This window comes from Diorhabda carinulata, chromosome 5 (genome assembly GCF_026250575.1).
Source record: "Diorhabda carinulata isolate Delta chromosome 5, icDioCari1.1, whole genome shotgun sequence".
Lineage (NCBI taxonomy): Eukaryota > Metazoa > Arthropoda > Insecta > Coleoptera > Chrysomelidae > Diorhabda > Diorhabda carinulata.
In genome coordinates, this window is record NC_079464.1 from 21,332,292 (window position 1) to 21,357,935 (window position 25,644).

The 25,644-nt window shown below is 32.8% G+C and overlaps 3 protein-coding genes and 1 long non-coding RNA gene across 4 annotated transcripts; 3 read left to right on the plus strand and 1 right to left on the minus strand.

Annotated features, from left to right (window-relative positions):
• Window positions 1–1,313: 1,313 nt before the first annotated feature.
• Window positions 1,314–2,725, minus strand: LOC130894357 (uncharacterized). Its single transcript, XR_009059321.1, has 3 exons — window positions 2,570–2,725; window positions 2,002–2,513; window positions 1,314–1,392 (listed from the first exon to the last, which is right to left on the minus strand). It is a non-coding gene; the product is annotated as an uncharacterized LOC130894357 (long non-coding RNA).
• Window positions 2,726–4,305: 1,580 nt separating this feature from the next.
• LOC130894358 (L-xylulose reductase-like) lies at window positions 4,306–6,483 on the plus strand. Its single transcript, XM_057801126.1, has one exon. The coding sequence runs from the start codon at window positions 5,668–5,670 to the stop codon at window positions 6,400–6,402; it is 735 nt and encodes a 244-aa protein (XP_057657109.1). The 5' UTR covers window positions 4,306–5,667; the 3' UTR covers window positions 6,403–6,483.
• Window positions 6,484–13,828: 7,345 nt separating this feature from the next.
• Window positions 13,829–17,372, plus strand: LOC130894359 (uncharacterized). Its single transcript, XM_057801127.1, has 2 exons — window positions 13,829–14,113; window positions 17,143–17,372. Exons 1-2 carry the CDS (start codon window positions 13,934–13,936, stop codon window positions 17,320–17,322), a joined length of 360 nt encoding a protein of 119 aa, XP_057657110.1. The 5' UTR covers window positions 13,829–13,933; the 3' UTR covers window positions 17,323–17,372.
• Window positions 17,373–19,712: 2,340 nt separating this feature from the next.
• On the plus strand, window positions 19,713–25,113 carry LOC130894360 (uncharacterized). Its single transcript, XM_057801128.1, has 2 exons — window positions 19,713–19,950; window positions 24,844–25,113. The coding sequence occupies exons 1-2, from the start codon at window positions 19,765–19,767 to the stop codon at window positions 25,018–25,020; spliced, it is 363 nt and encodes a 120-aa protein (XP_057657111.1). The 5' UTR covers window positions 19,713–19,764; the 3' UTR covers window positions 25,021–25,113.
• Window positions 25,114–25,644: the final 531 nt, after the last annotated feature.

A 25,644-nucleotide genomic window follows, 5' to 3' on the forward strand; every position in this document is an offset into this window, starting at 1 on the left:
GAGAATCACATAGATAAATTAAACTTCAGACTCTACTGGCCTACATGCTTACCAAACCTAAATCTCCTTAGATACTCGTGGCTCCAGCTTAAAAGAAGAATAAAAGGTCTTACTAAAACTATAGGCGTATTTCACTGAAAATCATTCAAAAAATACTTTATGCTCAGTAGTTGTATATGAGATGACTGTCGGAATTCGATTCTATGAGCACCACACCCGACAAACTAGACTTCAGACTACACTGGAATCATACCTTTTGAATATTTGTGTGACCAGCAAAGAAGGATTATATGGCTTCTTTAAATGACAATTGTACAATAACAAAATTTTCAAATTATACAGGGAAGCATTTTTTAAGTTCAATGGTAGATATAAATGTATCGTAGACGTTTTGTTACTATTCTGAAGAAAATGTGGGTGAGTTGTGTTTTGGAGAATTTTCGACATTGGACATTATTCATCTGAAGAGGCTATATATCGTTTAGAATTAGTTACAACTGAACAACAGAATGTATCTCATCAAATACAACTTTGGAAAGTTATAAGCGTGAGTATTCCACTGAAAATCATTAAAAAAAGGCTGTGCTCGGTGATTGGATTCTTTGAGCACATCAAAGAAAACAATATAAGCAAATCGCCGCTGTGATAATAACATGTGAAAACAAAAACCGTCGCATTCGCCAAACGTAGACTTTTCTATCATAATCAAACAGGACGGGTTTCACGGTCGAGATCGTGGGCGAGCTCGTAACAATGTATTACTGTTATTACAGGTTGTGTCCAAATCGCGCAGGAGATATCTACGACAGTGGGTGTAGGCTACTGAATGGTTCACATAGTTTGGATGAAAAATCTTTCCAAATTTAATTAATACCAAAATCGACGTAAATTAAAATTTCCTCATATTAATACGAATTATAATCAACGTCAGCAATGTTGCCTTCTTCCCGATCGATATTTAAAACCCTGTTTTTCAGCTGCTTTTCAGGGATATTTGAAAGATTGCATCCAGACGTCTAATCTAATCTAATTAGAGACTTAAATCAGAAAATAAAGACATTTTTAATAATAATAGGATTTGAGGTGCCTAGCTCCACCAGTTTTCAAATCAAAATTGTGTGGAGAGATAGCAGCTAATTCACTCATAAACAAACAAACAAACAACGAAGTAAAGTGAAAAGAATCATTAAAAAAAATTGTGTGTGTCAGCTCCGACGTACGACTGGAGTTTACTCCTTAAGTTCGATAGTCTAACCAGACGCAAAAAGAGTTTATTTAACTGAAAAAAGATTGGTTGATTGCCAGAATATTTTGGGCTTTCTTCATTAATTTTTTTTTAATCTGTAAGCTCGCTGTCTCTCGGCTGGAGTTTTTGGAGGTTTAGATTTTTTCCTAGTAAAAAAATATAAAAAAAAATAAAATTTATAAATGCATAATTATAAAAATTTTAACCGACTTTAAGAAAATTGATAAAAAAAGGTTTTTATAAACATTTTTTTTAAATTATTATAATAAATTTTTTATTTAAAATATAATATTATCTTAATAATTAACAAAAATGGTTATAAAAAGATAATTATGTCACTAAATCTTTTACATACAATAATAAATAGTACATGAAAATTATTTAAATAAGCTGAAAAATAACTTTTCGAAAGAAAATTATATAAAAACATTATTATAATTAAAAAATATTGTCGATTTTTCTGATAATATTATCGAATTATTGACTACAGTTGTTAATATTTAAAAATTATTTATAAAATAAATCATAATAACGTGGAAGAATTTATAGACATCGACAAAAAAATTAATTTTTGGTTAGGTTAGAAATTTTCAATTTTATGTGGATGCGCTCGATAATTCATATTGGGTTGATTATCTAATTTTATGTGTTGTTTTCAAATATATATTTATATGAACTACATCGATAATTATTAAAATATTTAATAAATACAAATTGCACATGCTCATACAAATAATACATGAATTATAACGTACCTTGCAACCACGTGTTTGTTAGATGTTCCGGCAATATCATCTACACCTCTTTCTGTCATAGTTATTTGAAAATATTTTCAGTTCACTTTAGCGGAACACAATGATAATAAAACTTCACAATGACAGCAATATAAGTATGTTGACACTGACAAATTAGAAAGTTGCGCATCATAGGGTGCTCACCAAAAACGTAACGAGGTCATTCATCGATAGATTTTACTCCTCACATTTTTCTCATACCGGGCCTCTTATATATGCAAATCGATTCTTAAGGAGTAAACTCCAAAAATTGACTCTATGTTAAAAAGGTAATGAGTTTTTCCGACATTCATTGTGTTTGAATCATGAAATTTCTATTTTTTTTTCTCGAAAACTTAGGAAGTATAAGTGACGAACAAGGGGGACGTTTTCACCAAGATTCGAAGAACCCCATCAAGGATTTTGGGATGAAAATATGTTAGGGAATTGCTGTTGATCCATTATTTCCATTTTAGTTAATTTAATAAATATACCTAAAAATTATTAACTGATATTAGAAAGTAACAGCCGATTAATCCAAATGTCTTACGGAACAAAATTATCTAGGAGAGTTTAAATTATGTTGAGTTATGGAATAAAATTATCTAGTAGAATTATAAAATGTTGGGTTAAAAACACTAAAAACAATAAATTATACGTATTGCTTTGAAAATACGTATTATTTAAACTATGAAATTATAAAGATCAAACTATAAAGCGATAATATTTCATTGGAATATTAATATTACATAATGGAGCATATAAACAGTCTATAAATAACAGTATAATGCCGGATTATCCATAGGCGTATCAATCAGTGGAATCTATAACCAAAATAAATTTAATTTTAATATTTTAATTTAACGTATGTGTCTGTTACAGTTTAAATACGTTTTCAGTTAATTCTAGTTTTCACAAGGGAATATTAGTTTGCATAAACTCATTCCGTTAAAACTTGTTTTTACTAGTCAAAACTATTTTATGCGGAAACATTTACTTCCGGAGACACCGGAAGTGGCCATTATCTCAGAAAGGCTAACAGATATCGAACTATGGATAAATTTTGTTCGATAAATCTCATTAAGATCTATTTATGTGTCAAAAGTCATGATGATTGACGCATGCGCCAAAGAGTCTCCGTGGAAAAAGTATTCGAATACATCATTTTTATTAAGCCTAACCTATCCTAACCCAACCTAACCTTACAAAAATTACTAAATTTTCATTTTATCTATTGATTTTTTCGTGAAAATAATGCATTTGCATACTTTTTCCACAGAAACTCTTCTGCGCATGCTTTAATCATTATGACTTTTCACACATAGATAGATCTTGATGAGTTTTATCAAACAAAGTTATCCATGGTTCGATATCTGTTAGCCTTCCTGAGATAATGGCCGTGTAGGCCTGTTCATTGTTAGATTTTTCGCAGCCAAGACATTTTCTTTCTTCCGATCTCCTTCCGACTTTGAACTTTATCCCCAATTTACTGTTGCAGGAATTGATATTATATATTTTGAATTATATGCCCTAAGTATGCTATTTTGATAATTTCAAAGAGTTCTCGTTGTTTTGATTTCATCTTTTTTCAATGTCCAAGCTTCCACACCGCAGAGAACCACCGACCACACTTGAAGCATTTAATCGTAGATTAAGGTCAAAGTCGAAACAAGTGAAAAAGTTTCAGAAATGCTTGTCGATGTGGCAATAAATTTCTTTGTCTCCTATCTAGTCTTCAAAAAGCCATATAAACTTGAATTTACCTTTCTAAGGACCTCGAGTTAAATCTCATGTTGGAGTTTTCGTATAAATTCCGGTTTCTAGATGTGATCTTAAATTTTGATTTTTTTGTGTTTATATTCAAACCCATTGTTTGCTATGTTCTCCTACTTTGTAGATCCCTTGTAGGTCCGACAAGTTATCAGCGATTAAAACCGTGTCATCAGTATATCGGATATTGTTAATCCACACTCTATTAACCTTAACTCCCATCTCAAGGTCCTTTGGACTCTCCTGAAAAAATATAAATAAAGGAGTGGAGACAGCACATGTCTTTGTCTTATTGCCTTTTTCATTTTTATGGTATTGGACAAAAGCGTACCACATATTTGTAATTTCAATAAACATTTTTATTTTACTATTTTTTCAAAACTTTACAAAATGGCAATATTTGGAACATACAGCCCAAAAATTGCCATGTGGTGGCATGTGGTAGGAACACCACTAAAAACACTGAAATAAGCAAAATAACCAACTAAACTTTATTTAAATTTACACTTAATGGTAACGTAAATGCTACTCAGGTACAAAATAAAAAAAAAAGATTCTTATTAAAAACAAAACAAAAAGTGACATTCTTATAAAAAACATTAAGTCTCAACAATCTTGACAAATAAAGATTTCTTTGTGAGCTTTAGTCAAACCGACACATTTTTCGTGGACATATCTGTTACATCGAGAACACAACCTCATATCGATTTGCCTGTCTGTTTCGCATAGGAAACAGAACCAAGACTCAACCGCATGCGACGATTTTTTTGGAGCAGATTTTGCTTGTGCGATTTTTTCTGGAGCAGATTTTGGATGTGTGACATTTTTCTCAGCAGATTTCGATTGTAAGACTTTTGGCTGGGAAGAGAATAAATTTCTCGTTACTTCTTGGGCCCTTGAATTAATAGCAGGCTTTCTTTGTGACGGTGTAACTTTTATTTCAGGAGTAACCAAAAAACCCATGTCTTTGAATGACATATCCAAATCATCATAAGGTACTTCTTCCTCCGTAATGTCCCCTGTAGAAGCAGAAATGAATTTGATTAGTGGTTCGTTGTCACTTTCTGTGTAGGAGTCATCATGAAGGGAAGCTTCTGATTCTGATGATGAATCACTTTCCAGGTGAGCCCTAGCCGGGTTCATTTGCTGTGCCTTACGTTTAACAACTTCAGAATGTCTCTTGAAAAATAACTTGAGCCATTTTCTGCCTGCTAGTTGTGATGTCTGTGAAAATGGATTAGGAATATTACGCGCCGTGACGTAAGAAAATACACTTCTTCTCACTATGTTAGGCGTTGATGGCAGCCCAATTTCTACCAGCCGATGAACTCTATTTACTAAATCATTCTCTTGCTCTTCTGTTAAAATACTACGCCTGCCAAGACGTTTCCTTGCCTGCCAGCATAAAAAACTGTATAACATACTAAAATTTCAAGGAAATCGGGAGTATACAACCTAAAATAAATAATAAGCACTTATTATTTTTATAAATACTATAATAAAATGACACTGTCTAATGGATACATTTTTAGTCTGGTTGTTATTAACGACCTCTACGACACTAATGGCTTAATTGAATTGAAAAAAAAACGTGATCATAATAAAACGTCACAATGTCAAAACGTACCACTTCAATCTGTCTCGGATTAACGTCATTTTTCAAATCAAAATAATAACGTCGTTCTATCTGAAATATATTTTATCCTGTCTGAAATTCATCTAATACCCACCTATGGTACTAAAAATTACTTTACCGCACTAATAACCTTATCGTTTAACCTTGAAGACAGCCATAATGAACTGTTATATGCTATCCCCAATGTGAATGTTTCAATATCGCGGAGAGTTGTCATTCTGTGTCAGTGATTTTACAATAAAATGGAGATTAATTTTGAAGGAAAAACCGCTTTAGTTACTGGTGCGAGTCAAGGAATCGGTAGAGATATTGTTAAACAACTTGTCAAGTGTCGTGCTAATGTTATAGCAGTAGCAAGAAACGAAGACCTTCTATTATCTCTAAAAAAAGAGCTACCGTCTATTAAAACGATCACAATAGATCTATCAGATTGGCAACTAACCGAGAAAACGTTAAGTAACGTTGGACCGATAGATCTTCTCGTAAACAACGCCGGCTTAGCGATTTTGGGTCCATTAACGGAAGTCCAAGAAGAAGATGTTGATAAATTATTTGCTATTAACGTGAAAGCGTTGATAAATGTAACGAAAATTGTAGTCCAAAATCTAGTATGTCGTAACGTACCCGGTGCTATTGTTAACATTTCTTCTCAAGCTTCATTAGCCGGTTTAAACAACCACGCTGTTTATTGTGCTACTAAAGGAGCAGTCGATGCTTTTACAAGAGCTGCCGCTTTAGAATATGGACCGAAAAAAATCAGAGTTAATGCTGTTAATCCAACAGTCATTATGACAGACATGGGTAAACTTGGTTGGTCTGATCCGGCTGTAGCAGAGCCTATGCTACAGAAAATCCCATTGAGACGATTCGGAGAAGTACATGAGGTAGTTGATGCTGTTACTTATTTGTTGAGTGATAAAGCTAGTATGATTACTGGGAGTTGTTTACCTATCGATGGAGGTTATTTAGCTACATAAATCTATTGAAGTTTTAAATGTGTTGTGTATTATTTCGATACCAATTTACAAAAACAAGTATTGAATAAAAGTTTTTATGTACTTAGTTAATCAATTACCTGTTTAATCCTAATTGTAGCAATACCACCAGGTTCTCCTAAAATCTTTTCTATCCCTCACACTCCGTTTTATCCCTATCCATTCAATCTTTCTTTTTCCTCTATCTTAACTTCACCATTCTATGTTTTTCTTGGTCTTCCTTTTTGGTCTTTTTTTTGCCAGCTTGATCCTAATTGTAGCAATGCCACCAGGTTCTCCTAAAATCTTTTCTATCCATCACTTTCCGTTTTATCCCACTCCATTCAATGTTTCTTTTCCCGCTATCTTAACTTCACCATTCCATGTTTTTCTTGGTCTTCCTTTTTGGTCTTTTTTTGCCTGCTTAATCCTAATTGTGGCAACGCCACCAGGTTCTCCTAAAATCTTTTCTATCCATCACTTTCCATTTTATCCCACTCCATTCAATGTTTCTGTTTTCGCTATCTTAACTTCCTCATTACATATTTTTCTTGGTCTTCCTTTTTGATCTTTTTTTTGGTGTTGTTGCTTGGAATATTCTTCTAACCAATTTTCTTCCCCGTTCCACATTTTTATAATATGCCTAATGATCTTAGCGTCGCTTTTTGTATTTTAGTATCCATAGATTTCGTTCCTAGATTTTTCCTATACGTATTATTTGTTAACCTGTAAAATCTTGTTTTATCTTTATCAGATATCTCATCTCCACGCTCTAATATACTTAAATCTCTGTGTTGTGGTTCGTGTTTCTGCCCAAAAATTGAGTATATGTGTAACTACTTAAAACTTAAAAATTTATGTTTTTATTTTTTATTTCATTGTCACTTTGTCAAAAAGATATATTCGATATTTCCAAAGAGCCTTCCTGCTGGCGCCCTACTCTGTTCTATTTCTTCCTCGATTCTTATATATTCCGTTGTATGTACACCACGACCCAAAGGGTCTATTGTATCCTCTTTCTTCTATTTCACCTTCTCCCAGACTCCCAGGTGTAGTTCTCTGGGGGTTCTATAGTGTATCACACTTCGACAGAATGAGGATAGAGGTTTCGTCCTCTCTGTAACAGAATCTTCACGCCGCATTATCTGCTAAATCTAGCGTCTTCAGATGTCCATTGTGTAGACAGTGCCCCGATAGGACTCTCAGCTCCTGTAGATTGTCCCAGTATTTGGTTTCACCCCTATCTACCTTCTTGTCTAATGCTTTTTCTATTGTTGTGTCGCTGATACCACAGAAGGTTTCAGGTTCTATGTATGGTTTGTTTGCCCCTTATTTTGCAAGCTATTTCGTTTCGTGTCCCGGAATGAATCCTTTAATTGCCTAGCTTGTTTAGCTTGTTCAGGAATTCTCAAACTAGTTTGGATTTTAGGATATTGAAGCTTAGAGCTCTAATTGCTGCTTGGCTATCATACATGATGATTATGTGTCCCGAAATCGGAGAATTAAACTGATTTAATATTTAATTAAACAGTTTCTATTGTTATCTCTACTCTCATAAGTAACAAGACATTCTTTTGATTTACTGTGTTGAAAGAATTCATAAAATGGTAGCAGTAAAAGCTGTAGAAGACATATATGAAGATTTTCTGAATTGTAGACATGGGATTTCCCAGGAGAGTGTATAATACCGCATTTATTGATACAAAGTGATTTAGTACGTCATTTGAATGTGTCTAAAAAACAATCTGAGCTTTTGGGGCATAGATCAAATGACTGGAATTTACTTTCTCTTGGTACGAAAATTTCTTATTCCCTACATCATTGATCATTGACAACTTAAGAACTAGCTTGAAAGCAGTGTTGCTTTACAAGGAAAGTAAATAACCTTCAGTGCCGGTTCTGATATGAAAAAGACTTACGAAAAGATGCGAGTTAGTTCTTGAAAAAATTAAATACAGTGAACATGTTTGGAAAATTTGTGGAGATTTCAAAGTCATTGCTCTTTTGCTTGGGCTACAACTTAGTTACACAAATTTTTGCTGTTTCATTTGCAAATGGGACAGCAGAGACAGAAAATTCCCTACACAAAGAAAGTATGGCCCAAGCGTGGATCACTTACTCCAGGGCAGAAGAATATTAAAAATTATAAAGCTGAGCCTGATAAAAAGCTCTGCCTAAAGAAGGCAGTGCATATTATACCTGAAAAAGAAATTTACCAAACGAGGGAATATTGAAGGATACAAACTTTGAATGAAGGAAAGCTGAATGATCTGGAAAAAGTCTGATGGCTGTCCAAAAATCATAAATCGAAAAATGACATATACTTAATTAATGAGCTTATAATTTCATGCAAAGCTTTGGGATGTAATATGTCTTTAGAAATACATATTCTGCATTCTCATCTGGATTTCTTCCCCGAGAATTTGGGTAATGTGCGACACGAACAAGGCGAAAAATTTCATCAGAACATTTCCTATGCTATCAAGGTGAAAAAGTCCAGAAATGCTAGCAGATTACTGTCGGAGACTTGAAATGAACCTGCCAGAAGCAGAACATTCACGAAATTCATAGCTATTTATATACTATACTATTTACAATATTTTAGTGTTCTGGATTTTATAACAAAGAATCAATCAATTTTCTATTGATATATTATTGTTTGGTGTACATAGTACAGTCAAAATTTGGTATAAGTTTTCGTGTGACAAAAGAAGTTTTGTCGACCAGTGTAATTTTACCTTATTCATAAGGTTCAGACCTCAAAAGCAAACAGTTATTAACATTTTGGAGCAAATTGAGGATAGTCTCGAGTTTCCTAATGGCTTGTAAGTTTGTTTTGGATATAAGTATCGTCAAAAACATGTATTAGGGAGGATTTATGCAGCAAAAAATTGAATAAAATAACATAAATAAAAAATAGCTTATAATTGCATATATATTTCTTGATTTGTATGTTTGTCGTTTCTTTGTTTTCAATAAAGCTTTTGAATTTTGCGATGATATTAATAAGATGTATTTTTTCATTGAATATCACAAGAAACTCTTAAAGTAGAAAAAAATCACACGAAAAAACTGCTTATATATATAACCTTAAAATATATTCGAATTCATTCAAATTTTACAAAATTTCCCCATGCAATGACATAACTTTAACTTGAAAGGCATAAAATACGGTGCCAGCGATTATGATTTAAACCGCTGTTTGAACTTTAACAGCTTGTTACTTTAAACAGTGGGCATAAGTGTCTATTCTTTTAGGTGGAGATAAAGTATGGTATTAAACTTGCGGTAATGGTCATAACTCTCTTGATGAATTTTTACATTCTGGTTTTAAAGCAAGTAAGCCATACTATTCAGGATTTACAAAGAGTGGGTACAACGACTATAATGATGTATAGCTGCCTGATTACTTTGAAGTGAAAAACATTGTTATTTGAAAAAAAATCAGAGGTTTTATAAATGAAAAATCAGTTTAATCACTTTTCTCACACACCTCGTAGTTTATAAATGCAATAATGTCATGTATCCCAAATATTTTTAACAGTATTTGTATCTAAAGATTATTCACAAACACGGGATTATGAAACAAGATAAGAAATTTAATTTTGTAATAGATATTTTTATGTAAACAAAAAATCTCGTTTCTAAAATATATGCGTATCGAGAAAAAAAGCTTTAACCAGGTGAGGGGTTCAACCTTACACTTAATGATTATTAGATACCATTTGGTACATGAGTTCCTTGGACCTTAATACACAATCTGAAGGTTGCCGCCACCTAATCCGTCCATCCGTTGTCGAGTTATGCGTTGTTGCCTACTTTGCTGGCGCACTACTTAATAATGTAATGATAACCAGCTCCATCAAGTTAGCAGCCAAATATTCCGCCCGAAAAATTAAAAAAAAAGAAATTTTTAATGCTTGTTCTGAAAATCCAAACCTCTAATTTTCTCGTTGATTCGATAAAAAGAAAAAGATATTAATGAAAACCGTGGTTGCAAATTCAAATTAGAAAATATTTTTTATTTCCGGCCCTCTGTGTCCTCTGGAAAAACTAAAAATACACATCAAATGCTCCTAGTTCTCTCGTTTCAAAATATTTTGCTTTTTGTCTACCTAACCTAACCTAACTTTTCAGACAACCCTAGAGAAGAGAAAGGTTCTCGTTCTGTTGGATTTCCCAATGCGATGCCCCAAAAAATTGTAAAAAAACTAGTAATCGACAAGATATTGATCATTGACGGCTATAAAAAGGTAATACAACAAATTTGATATCGATTTGATTCCAATTGATGGTGCATTTTTTGCATTGTAAAATATTGAGCCCTTAACTAATTCTGAACGTGGTGTAGGTAGGTAAAGGTCGTACTCCGCGTTCTAAATGGATAGTCGTGCAACGATCTGAAATGGGAGAAGCGGGCTTACGAATTGGACAAACAGTTTCAATAAAGAATAAGGAAGGAAGAGTCAGAATTTTTAATCTTTTAAACAAGTCCCTGCAGTGAACTCTGCTGTTTAGTCCGAATTATTATTATCTCAACAGCTCTTTGGTGGTTCGAAGATTCGCTCAAATAGAGTGGCACCACACGTACCCCAGAAGGGAAGCAAGCCCTAAAAATTTTACAGATACAACGATGTCAATGATGGTGTTATTTAATAAGAAAGGCAGCAATGTATTTATATCATAAATCTTTAGTTTTAGAAACGTTGAAACATAGAAGTTTAGCATCGCAACAAGATTTAAGGGTGGTTCGGTCACTAGATATGGTCCTTTGAAGTGCCGTGAGATCAGTATGCTTGCTCCAAGAGAAACTGACATATTTTACCACTGATGTCTAGATGGGCGATGTCGTTTATGAACAGAAGAAACAAAATAGGGCCTAGTACTGAACCCTGGGGCACTCCACATTCGATTGGCTTGCAAGAAGACATCGTTTCATCAACCTATACAAGCTGACTTCTGTTGGTAAGGTATAACTTAAACCATGCGAGAGGTGTTCTCCTGAAATATTATGATTAACAGAATCGAAAGAAAAATGACAAAAATTTGTTGCAGTGGAGTAATGGCTGTTTGGGAGGAAGAATATAGCATCATTTGTGCATTTGTTACTTAAAAACCCAAATTGATGGGTAGTAATTATTTTATATTTAAACAGAAATGATAAAAGCTTCTTTTTGACCAATATTTCTATGATCTTAGATAACGTGGGAAGGAGTGCGATTGGGCGATAATTCGATGCTTTATGTTTATCTCTTCCTTTATGCGGAGGTATAATTATAGCCCTCTTTGGAGGTGATTTAATGTGCAATCGGGCAGACTCGAAAACATTTTTAATGTAAGTTCATCAGTTGATTGATCATTGACAATGGACAATGTTTCTTAAGAAACATTACGAGAATTGGCGAGTCTTCTATTTTAATAAATATCTTTGGCAGCTTCTATTGTCTTATGATAACTTTTTCTGTACAGTATCAAGTAATTTTTGAACAAAACACTATCCGAGAATTTCCTTAGATAAAATAAAGGTCGCATGGTTTTTGAAAATATACGTAAACCTTTAGTGGACCAGGATTTATTTTGTTTATTTTTAATACGCCTGAAAGGAAAAGAATTGTATGTCAGACTAGTTAGTGTTTTTATGAAGCTAGAAAGTCTACGTCACCAGAGAGCATGTTCCAATTTTGAACATAAATGGTTTTATCGGTGCACAAGTGTCTAAAGAACGAAAATATATTGAGAAAAATAATGTTGATACTCGTGTTACTCTCAAAAAAAGACGATATCAACGCCTTTTCCTGTGATTTTATCCTTTTGGAAGTGTTAAGCCCGCGAGTACCTCAAGTAGTTTTTCGTTGACTCAGAACTTTTTCTCAAAAAGCTATTCGGAAGGTGTATCGGTAATCAGCATATTAACTTATAGCATCACAAATTAAGAACAAACAACCTACTTCAGATATAATAATATGAATTAATATTCAATATTTTATCTTATAAATCCAGTGGAAAATTTTCCTCAAAAATAATAATCGAGGGCATGATTACTTAATTTTTTATTTATTCAACGAGTTTTATTAAGGTTCTTAAGTTCAAGTGGAAATTGTCGCACTTCGTTTATCAAAAAATATGTGACGAGCGGGTGGGTAATGGCAGATTTAGCAATCGCATTTTTTATTAATACAATTATATTGAAGCTAAACTAAAAAATTAAAACCAATCATAATCTAAATGTTCGGAAACTAACCCGGATCACGATCACTGTTGTTTGGGAACTTAATCGGGTCGTGGTTAACGTTATGGTCATTTCTACCGAGGTAGACCAGTGGGTTTGTTTATGGTTTCTTGAACTTTCCCCTACTATTAATTCTCATAAGCAGCGTCATTAATAGTGTAATGTACTTATTTATTTATACTCTATTCTATTGTGTGAATTTATAAACTGTCTTTTACTTATTTAATTTATTACAAACACTACACTTAACTAACTTATAAAATAATCAACTCATCACTAATACTTGAGTAACTTATATAATTTATTTAAATTCTTCAGTTACTTTCTATTTAGTTCCGTTCAGTGTGAATACTTATTAGGAGGTAACTAAACAGCGCTGAATGAACTCGTTCATATATCCAAATGAAATTCTCAAACATTATAGAAAATAAAGAAACAAAACATAAATAAATACACCTTGCTAGAAGTTCAAAAGAAACAATAAACAAATCGCCTACTATGATAAAAACTTATATAAAAATCAAACATAGAATGAATTCCGCCTTCGCTGAATTTTAGAATTCTACTACAACCGGACAGGACATGCTCCAGGACCCATATCGCGGATAATAGGTTACTGAGGTTTGTGGTTTCTATACTTTTGGCATTTCAAGATAAAAATAACTTATTAGTTTTAAACTTAAATGCAAAGTCCGTGTGAAAACGTAAATCGTTAATAACTGCTCAATAACAATTATTAAATATCTGGAATCTATTATACAACTAAATAAATATCATGGTAGAATTAATGCAAGAAAATGTAAGAAAACTGTTCTAGTAAATCATGTTTTAAATTTAAAATTTCCACTGAGGATCAAGGAAACCAATCGCAGAAGACGAATCATTGTCCAACTCGACAATGCGAGCTCTCACACATCAGTTCAAACGAAAACGTTTTTGAACAGTCAAAACATCGAATTGATGGGTTATTCGCCGTATAGTCTTTGTTTGGCACCCAATGATTTATTGCGGTTGATGCGTTAACATCACATGTTTTAGATTTTTTTATAATGACCCTATCGAGTTTTGTATAACAAATTGGGTTTTATTTCTCTCTCGTAGATAAAATTGGATTATAGTGAAATGAGGAGAGAGATAAATCAAATCAATCAAGATTATTTATTGAATTTTTCGATTGTTGGCAGTACTTGTTATCAATAAATTTATTTAACAAAATAATGGGTGGTACTCACGTTTAATACCCTTATCTTAAATTATAATAAAGTATAAATACGAAAAATTATGTTTAGAACGTAAAAAATCAAAATGAATTCTTCAATACTGGTCTTTTTTGGGTGTTTTCTTCTTGTTAATTCACTTCCTTCAAATTCCACAGCTGATTTGAATATTGAGAGTGGTAATTGCTCCAATACCAATCCAGAAAATATGGTACATAACGCCCATGTACATAAACAAGCTATACCTTTTATAATACGAGACGTTTCCGTAAGTTAATTTCTTTATTTATCACATATAGGAGTTTTTTTTCAAAAATACATTTTGATACTTACACTATCGTTGCATCCCACAACTGTATAGAATTCATCTAAGACTGATTATTATCAATATTATCAATCGTTGTTATTTTGAAATGTTTTTTCATTCCCTAGAATTGTCAGACAAATTTTCGAATATACCCCATTCGCCTAATATCTATCTAATCTAATTTAATATGGGGGTATCTTTTGGACTCATTATTTAAATGCTGGAAAGTTTAATTCATCGTTGTGTCTCTCGCTTTTGTTGTTGTATTTGTTCAATAGAACTTATTTTTTAAACATCTTCAACAAATAACCTATTTGACCCCAATTCCACGTATGATTTCGTACATTGCATAAATTAAAATTGAATACTTTTATCTATTTTCACTGTTAATGAAGTATTCAGTTTACCTTTATTATTTTTAAAACAATTAATGACGGGGAATATTATTTCTCTCACTTGCTCTTCAATAACTAAACAAGTTTTTCCACTAATAATATTTTAAAAACTTGTCCTAGTTAAATTAAAAATTTCTTCCTAGTTAGTGCGTTCTGCAAGATCGTCGCCAAGGAGTGGCAGAGATCCAATCTAGCTAGCCGCAAAGCGACCAAAGGCCTAAGGTCGTGCGAGCAATTGACTTCATTACCTATTAATAAATTCCGCATCGCATGACGAATTAATATATATTGTAGAAAGTATTGAAATATTCAGAATAACATTTTAAAATCCGTTTTTAAAATCGTTTGTGAAGTTGGTCGTCATCGAGGTATAGACTTCCACAGTATAACGCTTCACGCTCTCGATTGTACCAGGCGTTCATATTTTTATCCTCCATAATATTGCCCCATTGCCTCCCTCTTAGTCATAAGCTGGCGCCGCCCTTGGCGTTCTGTACACCCGTACATGTGAATTCGCTGACGCTCTCAATCGCGTTGGAAACTACGAGGATGTATTGATATCTAGTTAGCTTAGACCAGTTCCATGCATAAACAAAATATTGCATTGGTGATCAATGTCCTTCGTATGCGACCGTGAAAAATTGGACTGCAAGCTTCAAAAGGGGTAAATTTTCCATTGAAGATGATGACCGATTGGGAAGGCCAGTTTCTGTGTCAATGATTTTATCAGACCGTGAAATTGGGCTAAAACGGATATCTGAAGCACTGAATATTTCATACGAACGTGTTCATCGTATAGTTCACGTCAATTTGGACATGAGAAATATTGCTGCAAAATGGATCCCCAAATGTTGACCAAAAGCGTGCAAGGGTAGAAGCATCGCGTTCGATCTGTGCTCGATTTGAAAACGATGTAGACTTCTTAAACCGAATTGTTTCTATGGATGATGGGTACATTTATACGATCCAGAAACAAAGCAACAATCGATGGAATGGCGACACTCTAATTCTCCAAGACATTAGAAGTTTCGTGTCCAAAAATCTGCTAAAAAAGTCTTGCTTCAGTTTTTTGGGATTGCCATGGAGTAATTATGATTAATTCTTTGGATAAGGGTATAATAATAACTGGAGATTACTATTAGACATAACTGATCCCTCTACGGGAAAAATTAAAGACGCGGAAAGCTATCGAAAGGTGTTTTGTTTTTGCAGGACAACGTCCCTGCACACAAATCTCATGTTGCCATGCAAAAAATTCGTGATTTATGGTTTGAATTACTAGAACGCCCCCCTTATTCGCCAGATTTGGTTCCGTCCGACTATTATCTCTTCCTCAACTGAAAAAAAAGTTTAAAAGGTCGTAAATTTTCTTCCAACGAGGAGGTGATAAAAGCTGTGGAGGTCTGGTTTGCAAAGCAAGAAAACATTTTTTTTTTGAAAGGTCTAGAGACGTTGCAGTTACGCTGTAATAAATGTATCCAATTAAGAGGAGAATATGTTGATAAAATATTTTGACATTTGACATTTCGATTCAGGCTTCAACTGGTTTCCAGTTTGGGAGGGGGCGAGCAGAAAGGAATAAATCAAATACACTTTTTTGGAAACAATGTCATGCCTACGCTTAAACTTTTCTAGGCATCTATTGCTTGTTCTGAAATCATAAAATCCTAAAGACTTCGGATATGTTTCAGCTTTTTCTTGCAATAATGACCAACTAATGCTGAGATTTTCATGACAATACTCCTTAACCACGATAAGATTTGACCACTCTCAATTTTTTTATTATAACTTCTTAATTCTTTATGATCGTCGAAAGAGCACCAAATTGTTCTGCAACATCTTACTTTTTTTGACTAATCTTCACGGCTTCGAGTAATTCTTCAGCAAAATCCAATGTTTTACATTTACATTTCACACTCAGTGCCTATCAATTTCTTCACGTGGAGGTCAAAGTTGATGTGAATTGTCATAAATCCTAACTAACTACTATTATATCTAAATATATAAAATATGTACAGAAACATCTTGTAGGGACTTATATATTGATTACTTCGACTTATACAGAATTAAAATGTCGAGCCACGGAGATTTTGGTGCTTGAAGGAGAAGGGAAGGAAATATTTCTTCGAGTTTGGGAGGTTTTCGACTCGAGGTTTGACTTACGGAGCTTCTACTGTATATAGTGTTTGTCTTACCGTTGATGCTGATGATTTAATTGGCTAGCCCTATTTGGATCAAGAAAAAATGTCATTTCAAGTAACCACAACATATTTTTCGTATTTATACATTTCATTTGCACGGTAGAAGATTTGTTTTTTTTTGTTGAATTTTGTTATTGCTGCTACGCCTGTGTAGTCATATGATCTGGATACCTGTTTTCGTTGGCTAGGCGCTAGAACGCGAGCGTCGAACATTAAAATTGGTTATCTCCCAGCACGAACTCGGCTCGGACTTGAACGCGAGCGCGGGCCTTTGTGTTTATAAATCACGTTGAATTTCTGTTCAACCCGACCAAGGGCGTCAGCGCAGGCGCAAGCGCAAAAGTTTATAAATTGACCTTAATTTTAATTGTGAGTTATTTTTTTTTCATTTCAGGACGAATGGTACGGCGACGAAACAATTTACTGCGTCAGGGCTATAAGTCTGAAGGATAAAACGGAAGGTTCCACTGCCTGGATTACGGATGGAGGTGTAAATCATAGTTATGTTTCAATAGAGATGCAATCTGGTAGAGGAAAAGGCTTAGAATATAACATAACAGTGTTTGCTGTATAAATAATAATGAGATGTTATTTTTTATAAATTTATATATATATATAAATGTATTGGAATTTACTTTCTTCTATATCGTCTATTCAACCCACTCGTAACTTTGTATACAAGAGTTGTTTCTTTTTCAACTTCGGATGGAATGTAAGAAAAGATAAGTTAATATACAAAAAAAAATTTCATTACAAAAAGTAAAATACAATACAGATTATACGTCTACATAAACACCTTGACGATTAAGACATTTGTCATATCTGTTAACAAGTTTTGCGATACCCTCTTCATAAAATGTATCTGCCAATGATCAGGTTGGAAGCGCTACGAGGAAAATCACTCGGTGCTAAATCGGGACTGTATAGTGACTCTTCTAAAATGTCCCATTAAAATTGCTAAATGAGTTCTTGGGTTACAAATTGCCATAATTTTACGGCTGTTGAAGGTTCGTTTGAATTTTGTAGGTCTGTTTGGAGAATTTGTGTGCATCCATTGTTGTGATTTTCGTTTCGTTTCGAGAGTGTCATAAAGAATTCATGTCTCAATGGATTTTGAAAAATCTTCTCGATCGGTATTGTAACGGTCAAAAAATTACAAGATTGCACCCATTAAACGAGTTGGATCCCAACGAGCGTAAATTTTTATGCAGCGCACCTGTTCAGTAACGATGGAGTACAGGGAATTGCATCGATAATTCACTAATCGCTTGGTCATGTCGCTGAACGATGTCGTCTGTAATGACAGACAGACCCCCTTCATAATAAACATAAACTAGACAATCTCTAAATTTTCGAACAAAACCATCATTCATGAAAGTGTCTTCTTTCACCAATCAATAGCGACAGTCATGACATGACTTCAAATCAACGAGAAATGATCAATTGGAATCGCCAGTAACAGAACGTTGTAGCGAGGAAGATGCGGAGTCGCTTACTACCACCAATCACCTTAAAAAAAATCAAGCCTCGTAGGAGGTCTAACTTCCGTTTCCTTCCGCATTAATATACCGAAATCAACAATTTTCGTAGGTAATGTAGCAATTCTAGAAGTATTTGAGTGGAATCTTCGACAGCAAACTCTACCGAGTTATTTTGATGAATACGAGGGTTACCTCTTAAGTTTTGAGGTAGATGAATAACAACAAGTATTTATAACTGGATATAGTTTTATTTGTTTTTCAAGATATTTTTTCCATTTAGATGCCTTCAGGTGTGTAAAAATGTTGACCTCGCAAATTATTTTCGATCTGCGGGAATAATAAGAAATCATTGGATGCCAAACAAGGCCTGTAGGGCGGATGACTCGTCACTTTGATGTTTTGACTGTTCAAAAACGTTTTTGTATGAACTGATGTATGAGAGATCGCATTGTCGTGGTAGAGAATGATTCGTCTTCTGCGATTTGTTTCCGTGATTTTTACGAATACTTCTTGTTGGTGTACCATTCAGAATTGACCATTCTACGTTGCTTTAATGGAACGGTGGTGGCATGATAAGTTATTTCGAAAAAATAGGCGATCTTTTGAAGCACCGCGATTGAATTTGTTTGCATCAATCGACAAGAGCTTTTTTTGAGCGACTGTCAAGTTATGCGGTATCCAACGTGAACAAATCTTTTCAATAGCCAAATGCTCTTGGAATATTGATGTATTCGAGTGAAACTAATGCCCAAGACGATCTTGCAATATCAGTTTACGCACAGCGTCGATGATTTTGAACTTCGCGATATTCATCTTACAGCGAAGTGCTACCACGATTGAATTCGGAAAACCAGCGAAACACGATGGTTCCAGATGGTGCTTTATCGTGGAAAGTCGAAGCGAGTTGATCGGCACGCTGCTGTTGGTTTAATTCACGTCGAAAGCCATGTAAAATCACTGTAAGAAAATGTACGCGTTCTCCACCACGACAATGCGAACTTTACACATTACTTCAAGCAAAAAGCGTTTTTAAATATTCAAAACATCGAATTTATGTATTATCCGCCCTATAGTTCTTATTTGGCACCAAATGATTTCTTATTATTCCCGCAGATCGAAAATAAATTGCGAGATCAACCTTTTGTACACCAGAAGAAGCAGTTGAATTGTCCAAATCACATTTTTTTGGAGTAACTTAATCGAAATAGAAAAAATGCTTCGATAATTGGTTTAAAGGCATGCAAAAGTGTATTGATCTTAATGGAGAATATTTTGAAAAACGATAAATCCATATCCAATTATAAATATTTTTATTTTTCTATCTCAAAACTTGAATAGCAACCCTCATATCAATCCAATCTATTCATTTTATTAAAACGTTTACCAAATTTTTTCAATTGTGTTTATCATAGATTTCCATAAATAATAATAAAATTAATTTTTATCTATTTCAAGTGTACATCCACAATTGTTTAATTCATATAAATACATCGATACCGTAATATACTGATAAGTTGAACTTTAATTCTAAGAAAATGTATTTCTCTACTACTATCACGATAATTTTTCTAATTGGATTTCAGTTCGTTGTTTCTATACCAGAAACCGATAACGAGCACGAAATTATACGAGGAAATTGCTCAGATCCTGACGAAAATAATTTAGTATATCATAATCATGTGGAAAAAAGTGCCATACCTTTTATAAAAAGGGACGCGACAGTAAGTAATCTTTGGTATATTTTACAACAACAAATATTTATTTTTTACAATATTTAGAGTTATATTTGGCCACGGCGGCCAACATTATCCATTTAATTTCAAAGTAATAACAATTAACATCATTTTGCATGTAATAAGCCAGTGATTGACTCAGACAGTCCATTAGTCCAGGAAATAGATCTCAAAAAGGCGAAACCGCGCAATTTTTTCGTCCTGCATCGATTTGTATAAAAATTTGGGATATTCTATATTGTACCGATGTACGCTTTTCGATTTTTAATGGTGAAAACTAACCCTAATTGTAAAAAATTATAAAATAATATTTTAAACCTTAACAAGGTGAGAATTTGACTTGTATTAGTTGAATGAACATATAACAAGAGTTTTTATAAAATAATTTAATTGATCTGAACATGAAAAAAGTAGAATTTCATAGAAAAAAAAATATATTAACACATAGATTTACATATATAGTCACGCAAAACTTACTTTACAAATCTTGCTCATTAATTTTATCTTCATCGAAGTCACATGAGCAGATGTTTCTTCTTCTCTGTTTATCGATTTGAGTAGAAAAAGTGGAACATATAACGTGCCAAATATACCGGTTATGTAGATTACTACGCTTCGAAGCCGGCTATTCGAATTTTTCGAAAAAAAATTGGTTTTATGCACATAGCTGCTTAATTTTTAGTCATAGAAAGTTTTGTCAAATATGATTTTGTAGGGCTTTTCAAGAGTTACAAGACTATATGGAATAAATTCCTTAATATACCTTAATTTTTAAATAGGGTGAGTTTAAAAGGCTGGGATAAGGTGTTCGCTGGAGGTTTTAAACGGCTATAACTCGCCAAATATTAACTGTGTACAAAATCTATACACAGGAAAATTTTAATTATTAAAGAAGCTATAAATCAGTATTGTATGATTTTTTCGTATCTCCAGTATCTTCGGAGATATTTTGAAGTAAGAGGTGAAATATACAAAATTGCTCTTGAAACTGTAATTTTTATAAAATTAGGCATTTTAAATTGGTCAAATTTCTTGAGTGTATGGATAGTAAATATATAAAGAGAATCACAGATATATCTTTATTAGGGTTTATTAGGGATTCGACATTATTTTGAACATAAGTCGCCCAATTTTAATAATAGAGACTGTTTTTTGTTTTAAAGCTCTAATTATATACTTTAAGAAAGATTATTTGGCTTTGAATCTTTCAAATTATGCATTTAACGTATCTCGGTTCGTGTTGGTCATAAAAAATTATTAAAAAAGGATTTATGTTTGTTTTTTTAAAAGCTATAATTTTGTACACCACAGTTTTTTCGATAAAAAGCAAACTTTTGGGGTTATTCGCCAAAAAATCTGTAAAAATGTCAATTTTTTCGTCAAAAAACGGTTACTTTCAACCGCAAATTACTCGAAAAATATTAGTTTTGCCAAGAAAAAAAACGTAATAAATATTTTTTTTAGAATTATTGTTTCCATCGATTTTCCCCAGGCAGAATGTAAAAAAAATTAGCGTACGGTGGCATGTTATAGAAAATGATCCTGACGCTATTCCCTACATGTTCCAATGCCACGCTGTATTAAACCGATTTCATTCCAAAATTGTTCTACATGATCAGAAAATGTTTTTGTATGTTCTCACAATTTCATAAATTGCGCGTAATTATTTGCTTTTTATGTTATCTCCTTAATTTTTCTTCCTTGTTTGTTTGTGAGAGAATCTCACGAATTATGTTATAATCAAACACCTCAAATCCTTTTCAAACTTGAAATATTTTTTTAAAATAAATATATTTTTTTGATCCTAATATTCTATTATGATTAAAAAAGCCTCAATAGTTAATTTAAACGAACACAATGATTTTCACGTGAAAAAAATATTTTTTGCAAAAATACAAACTTTTGAGGCTTGATAGTTAATATTTATCATATGTTCAAGATTAATTGTACTAAGATATTTTTTTCACTTAATTTAGTTAATTTTCTCTTGATTACTGTACTCAAAAACTAAGCGCGTCAGGATAGAAAAATCTAGATAAATTTCACCATTAACTGTGCCCTCAAAAAAATGTCCCTATCACAAAATTTCACGTAGAATGGAGATAATAATGTTGCATAATATTTAGAATGTAGTTTTCCACTAAATGACCACCATTCTCTTCTTGACAATGACCAAGGCGATTTTAGAATTCTCGTATACTATTTTGTTAATTTCTTCTGCTATCGTAAGTTTTAAATCAGCAATATTGTCTGGTCTATCAAAATATTCCTTAGATTTTAAATAACCCCATAAGAAATAATCGAGAGGAGTCAAATCGAAGGATCTAGTCGGGCATTCGATTGTTCCACGACTTCCAATCCACCTATTAAATAATTTCTAACTGTACGTGCAAAATGCGGTGGAGCTCCGTATTGTTGGTAATAAATAGATCGAACAATCTCATTTGGATGATTAACATCGGGATAAAGTCTTCGTAATGTAGGCACTAAGAAGTTAATGAAAAAATCTAGATAAACCTAACCATTAATTGTGGCCTCAAAAAAATGGCTAATAATTTGGTTGTTATCATTAACCAGCTCAAAAGTTCACTTTTTTAGGATATTGAGTATGAACCTCACACATCGAGTGAGGATTTTCTTTGCTCCAATATCTACAGTCCTGTTTCTTAACCGTTCTGCTTAAATGAAACGTCGATTCTTCTATCAGGATCATCTTCATTCAACTACTGAACCAATTGATTTTTTGAACTTTGTAAGAGTGGTATTTTCCTTTATGCAAAACTCTCAAAATGAATGATCTACTGACATCATTGTCGGAGGCAAGTTCTCGAGTTGTTTTATAAGAATTTTCGGTAATTAACTAGATTAGGCTACACCCCTCGGATTTCGTTAAAATTTTAGTATGTTATAGAGAAAATTATGCTGAAAAATTTGATACATGAATGTAGGGCGTAGAAATCATCCGTTCACATAGTTTTTCAACTTTGAAGTTCCAGAAAAAGAAAAATAATTTATGCATCATAGTTTAGCATCGCATCATGTATAATAAAATTTGCAGAGAATTTAGTCTAGTTTGTTTACATACGACTATCGTTAGTAAATTTATCAATATTAATTTATTTTTTGATTCTTGTTGAAATTGACTGATATTCTATCAATATTCTTAGTTAAGATTAATCCACGATTCATCATTCTTAAATGTGACACTGTGAAAGCTGAAGCTGTACGAATTTTTAGATATTGTTAATGATCGTGATCAACTAATAAATTATTTAATTGATTGTAAAGTGATAAGAAGTGAAATTATTTGTTGTAAATGTGGTTCTAGGTTTCACTGTACATATACATAATTCAGTGCTAAGCGAAAACAGAAGAAAAAAAAGTGTGATGCAATTGGGCAATAAGTGCATTAAATGGCACTCGGTTTAATCAAATTCGATTATATATCCAAACTGTATGTAGAATCATCGCTTATTTTATTTATTGTCGACCACCTCATCAAGAAAAAATCATGGAAGAGTTTTCGATAACAGCAACCCCTGCTTGTGATTGGATTTCATTTTGTAAAGGTTAGGTTAGATATTACAATCACTGAAAAATCATTACAATTATTTGATTCTTTAAACGCAAAAAAGTAAGTTCAGCGTAATTTTCTTTGTAACGTACTAAAATTTTATCGAAATCGGAGAGGTGTAACCTTAGCTGGATAATTACCGAATTTTCCTCTAGAAGTACATCAAACTTCTTTTCATTAGTAAATTGAACTTTTACATCCCTGGTTTTTCAATATTTTTCACATGTCTAGTTTCACGAATTTTTTTTATTTTGCCAATTGTACACTGCGAAAAGTGTTGACCAGGGTATTTATTATTAAAAATTTCTCAAACCTCCTTTTGAGTTCTTGTTTTATAACCACAACCTAACCTAACCTAACCTAACCTAACCAATCATAATCGAAATGTCTATTCTTTGAGTCTCGGACAAATGAGTATATTTGAATAGACCAGACAATATTGCTGATTTAAAAGTAAGGATAACGGAAGAAATTATCAAAATAACACCTAAGGTCATAAAAAATGTTATACGAGAATTCCAAAATCTCCTCGGTTATTGTCAAAAAATGAATGGTGGTCATTTTGAACATTTAATTTAATTGTAAAATACATTCTAAATATTATAAGATATTATTATATTCATTCTACGTAAAATTTTGTGATAGATTTTTTATCAAAATTTTACATTTTAAAAATAATTTTCTCAGTTATGATTGCAACAAATTTGAAAAACTTTAGATTGCTAAACAAATGACTAATAAAATCCCTTTCCAACAAGGTGCCACACGCCTCCTTTCTTATTTGAAATTTTTCTATGGGGTACTGGAGAGGGATAATATATTCATACTGTAAATTGTTAATTTGAGAATAAAAGACGACCAAAAACTAGACAGGTTTCTTTCACATACTTCATAATAACGCTAAAATTGAATTTATGTCATACACATAATAGACACCGCATTTTATAAAAATTGTCATACAATTCAACGAAATTATAGAGAATAATTCATGCAGTTCCAATTCATGTTTCTTATCTTGATAAACGAATTCAATCATGTTTCTTCTAAGGAAGGTTACAACTTGAGGATACAGTCGATTTAACAAAATCCTTTCTGCTACCGCTACCTAGCACAAATTAAAAGCGCTCCAAAACATAGCATCCGCAACAGAACGTGTTGAGTTCATAGCGTATGTGCCACCGAACGATTGTACAATTTCGTTCGGTGCATACGACCATTGCTTCCATGTAAAGTAGAAATTTTTCAATGAAAAAAGCATTTTTGTCACGTAAATGATTTCTAATTTAGGAATGTGTTTCTTTTTCTAGGTTGAATATCATGGTGACATTCCAATATATTGTATCTCGGCAACATCGGATTCAGTTGATTCAGTTATTAAAATTGAGGAAGGAGGAATCGATCACAATTATGTAACTATGCAAATTACATCTGGCAGAGGTAAATCATTGGACTACTACGTGTATATTTACGCTAAAGCTAAATGAAAAATTGAACTAATTATTCAACAATTTCCTTGGTATTGTAAATAATTTTTTGTGTAAAAAACAGAATGGAAGTAATAATAATTCTTTCCGACGTATAGTGTTTTTTTTCTATTCCGAACCTGTCTTCATTTTTACAATGTATAGGTGTAGGTACTCATAATCTTTTTTTTTATTTAATGTTCATACGTTGAGCCCTAAATTTTATTCCAAACCTACTCCGCGGCCCAAGGGACCGTAATTAAATGTGTTTTACAATTTGATTGGACCGTCCTGGGTACCTACTTGAAATATTATCCTACACTTGGTCCATTCGTTTGTTTTGCATGATCTCCAACTCCATTGTAAAATACAAAAACTTTACATTTGAATATTTTCTTTGTTTTCTTCAACATAATATTTGAATAAATTTTTTTATTTGTGCTACCTTCAATTTACGTTGATATACCTAACATTTTCCAAAACATTTTATACACTTTACACAAATGCATGGATCATTGTTCAAAGGATGAAATAGCAAACATTTATTTATAGTTCTTCAAATATCAATGACAAATTATAAAAACTTATAAAAAAACCCTTATCGACAAGCGTAGATACCTCATTTTATAAATTTATTATTTTTAT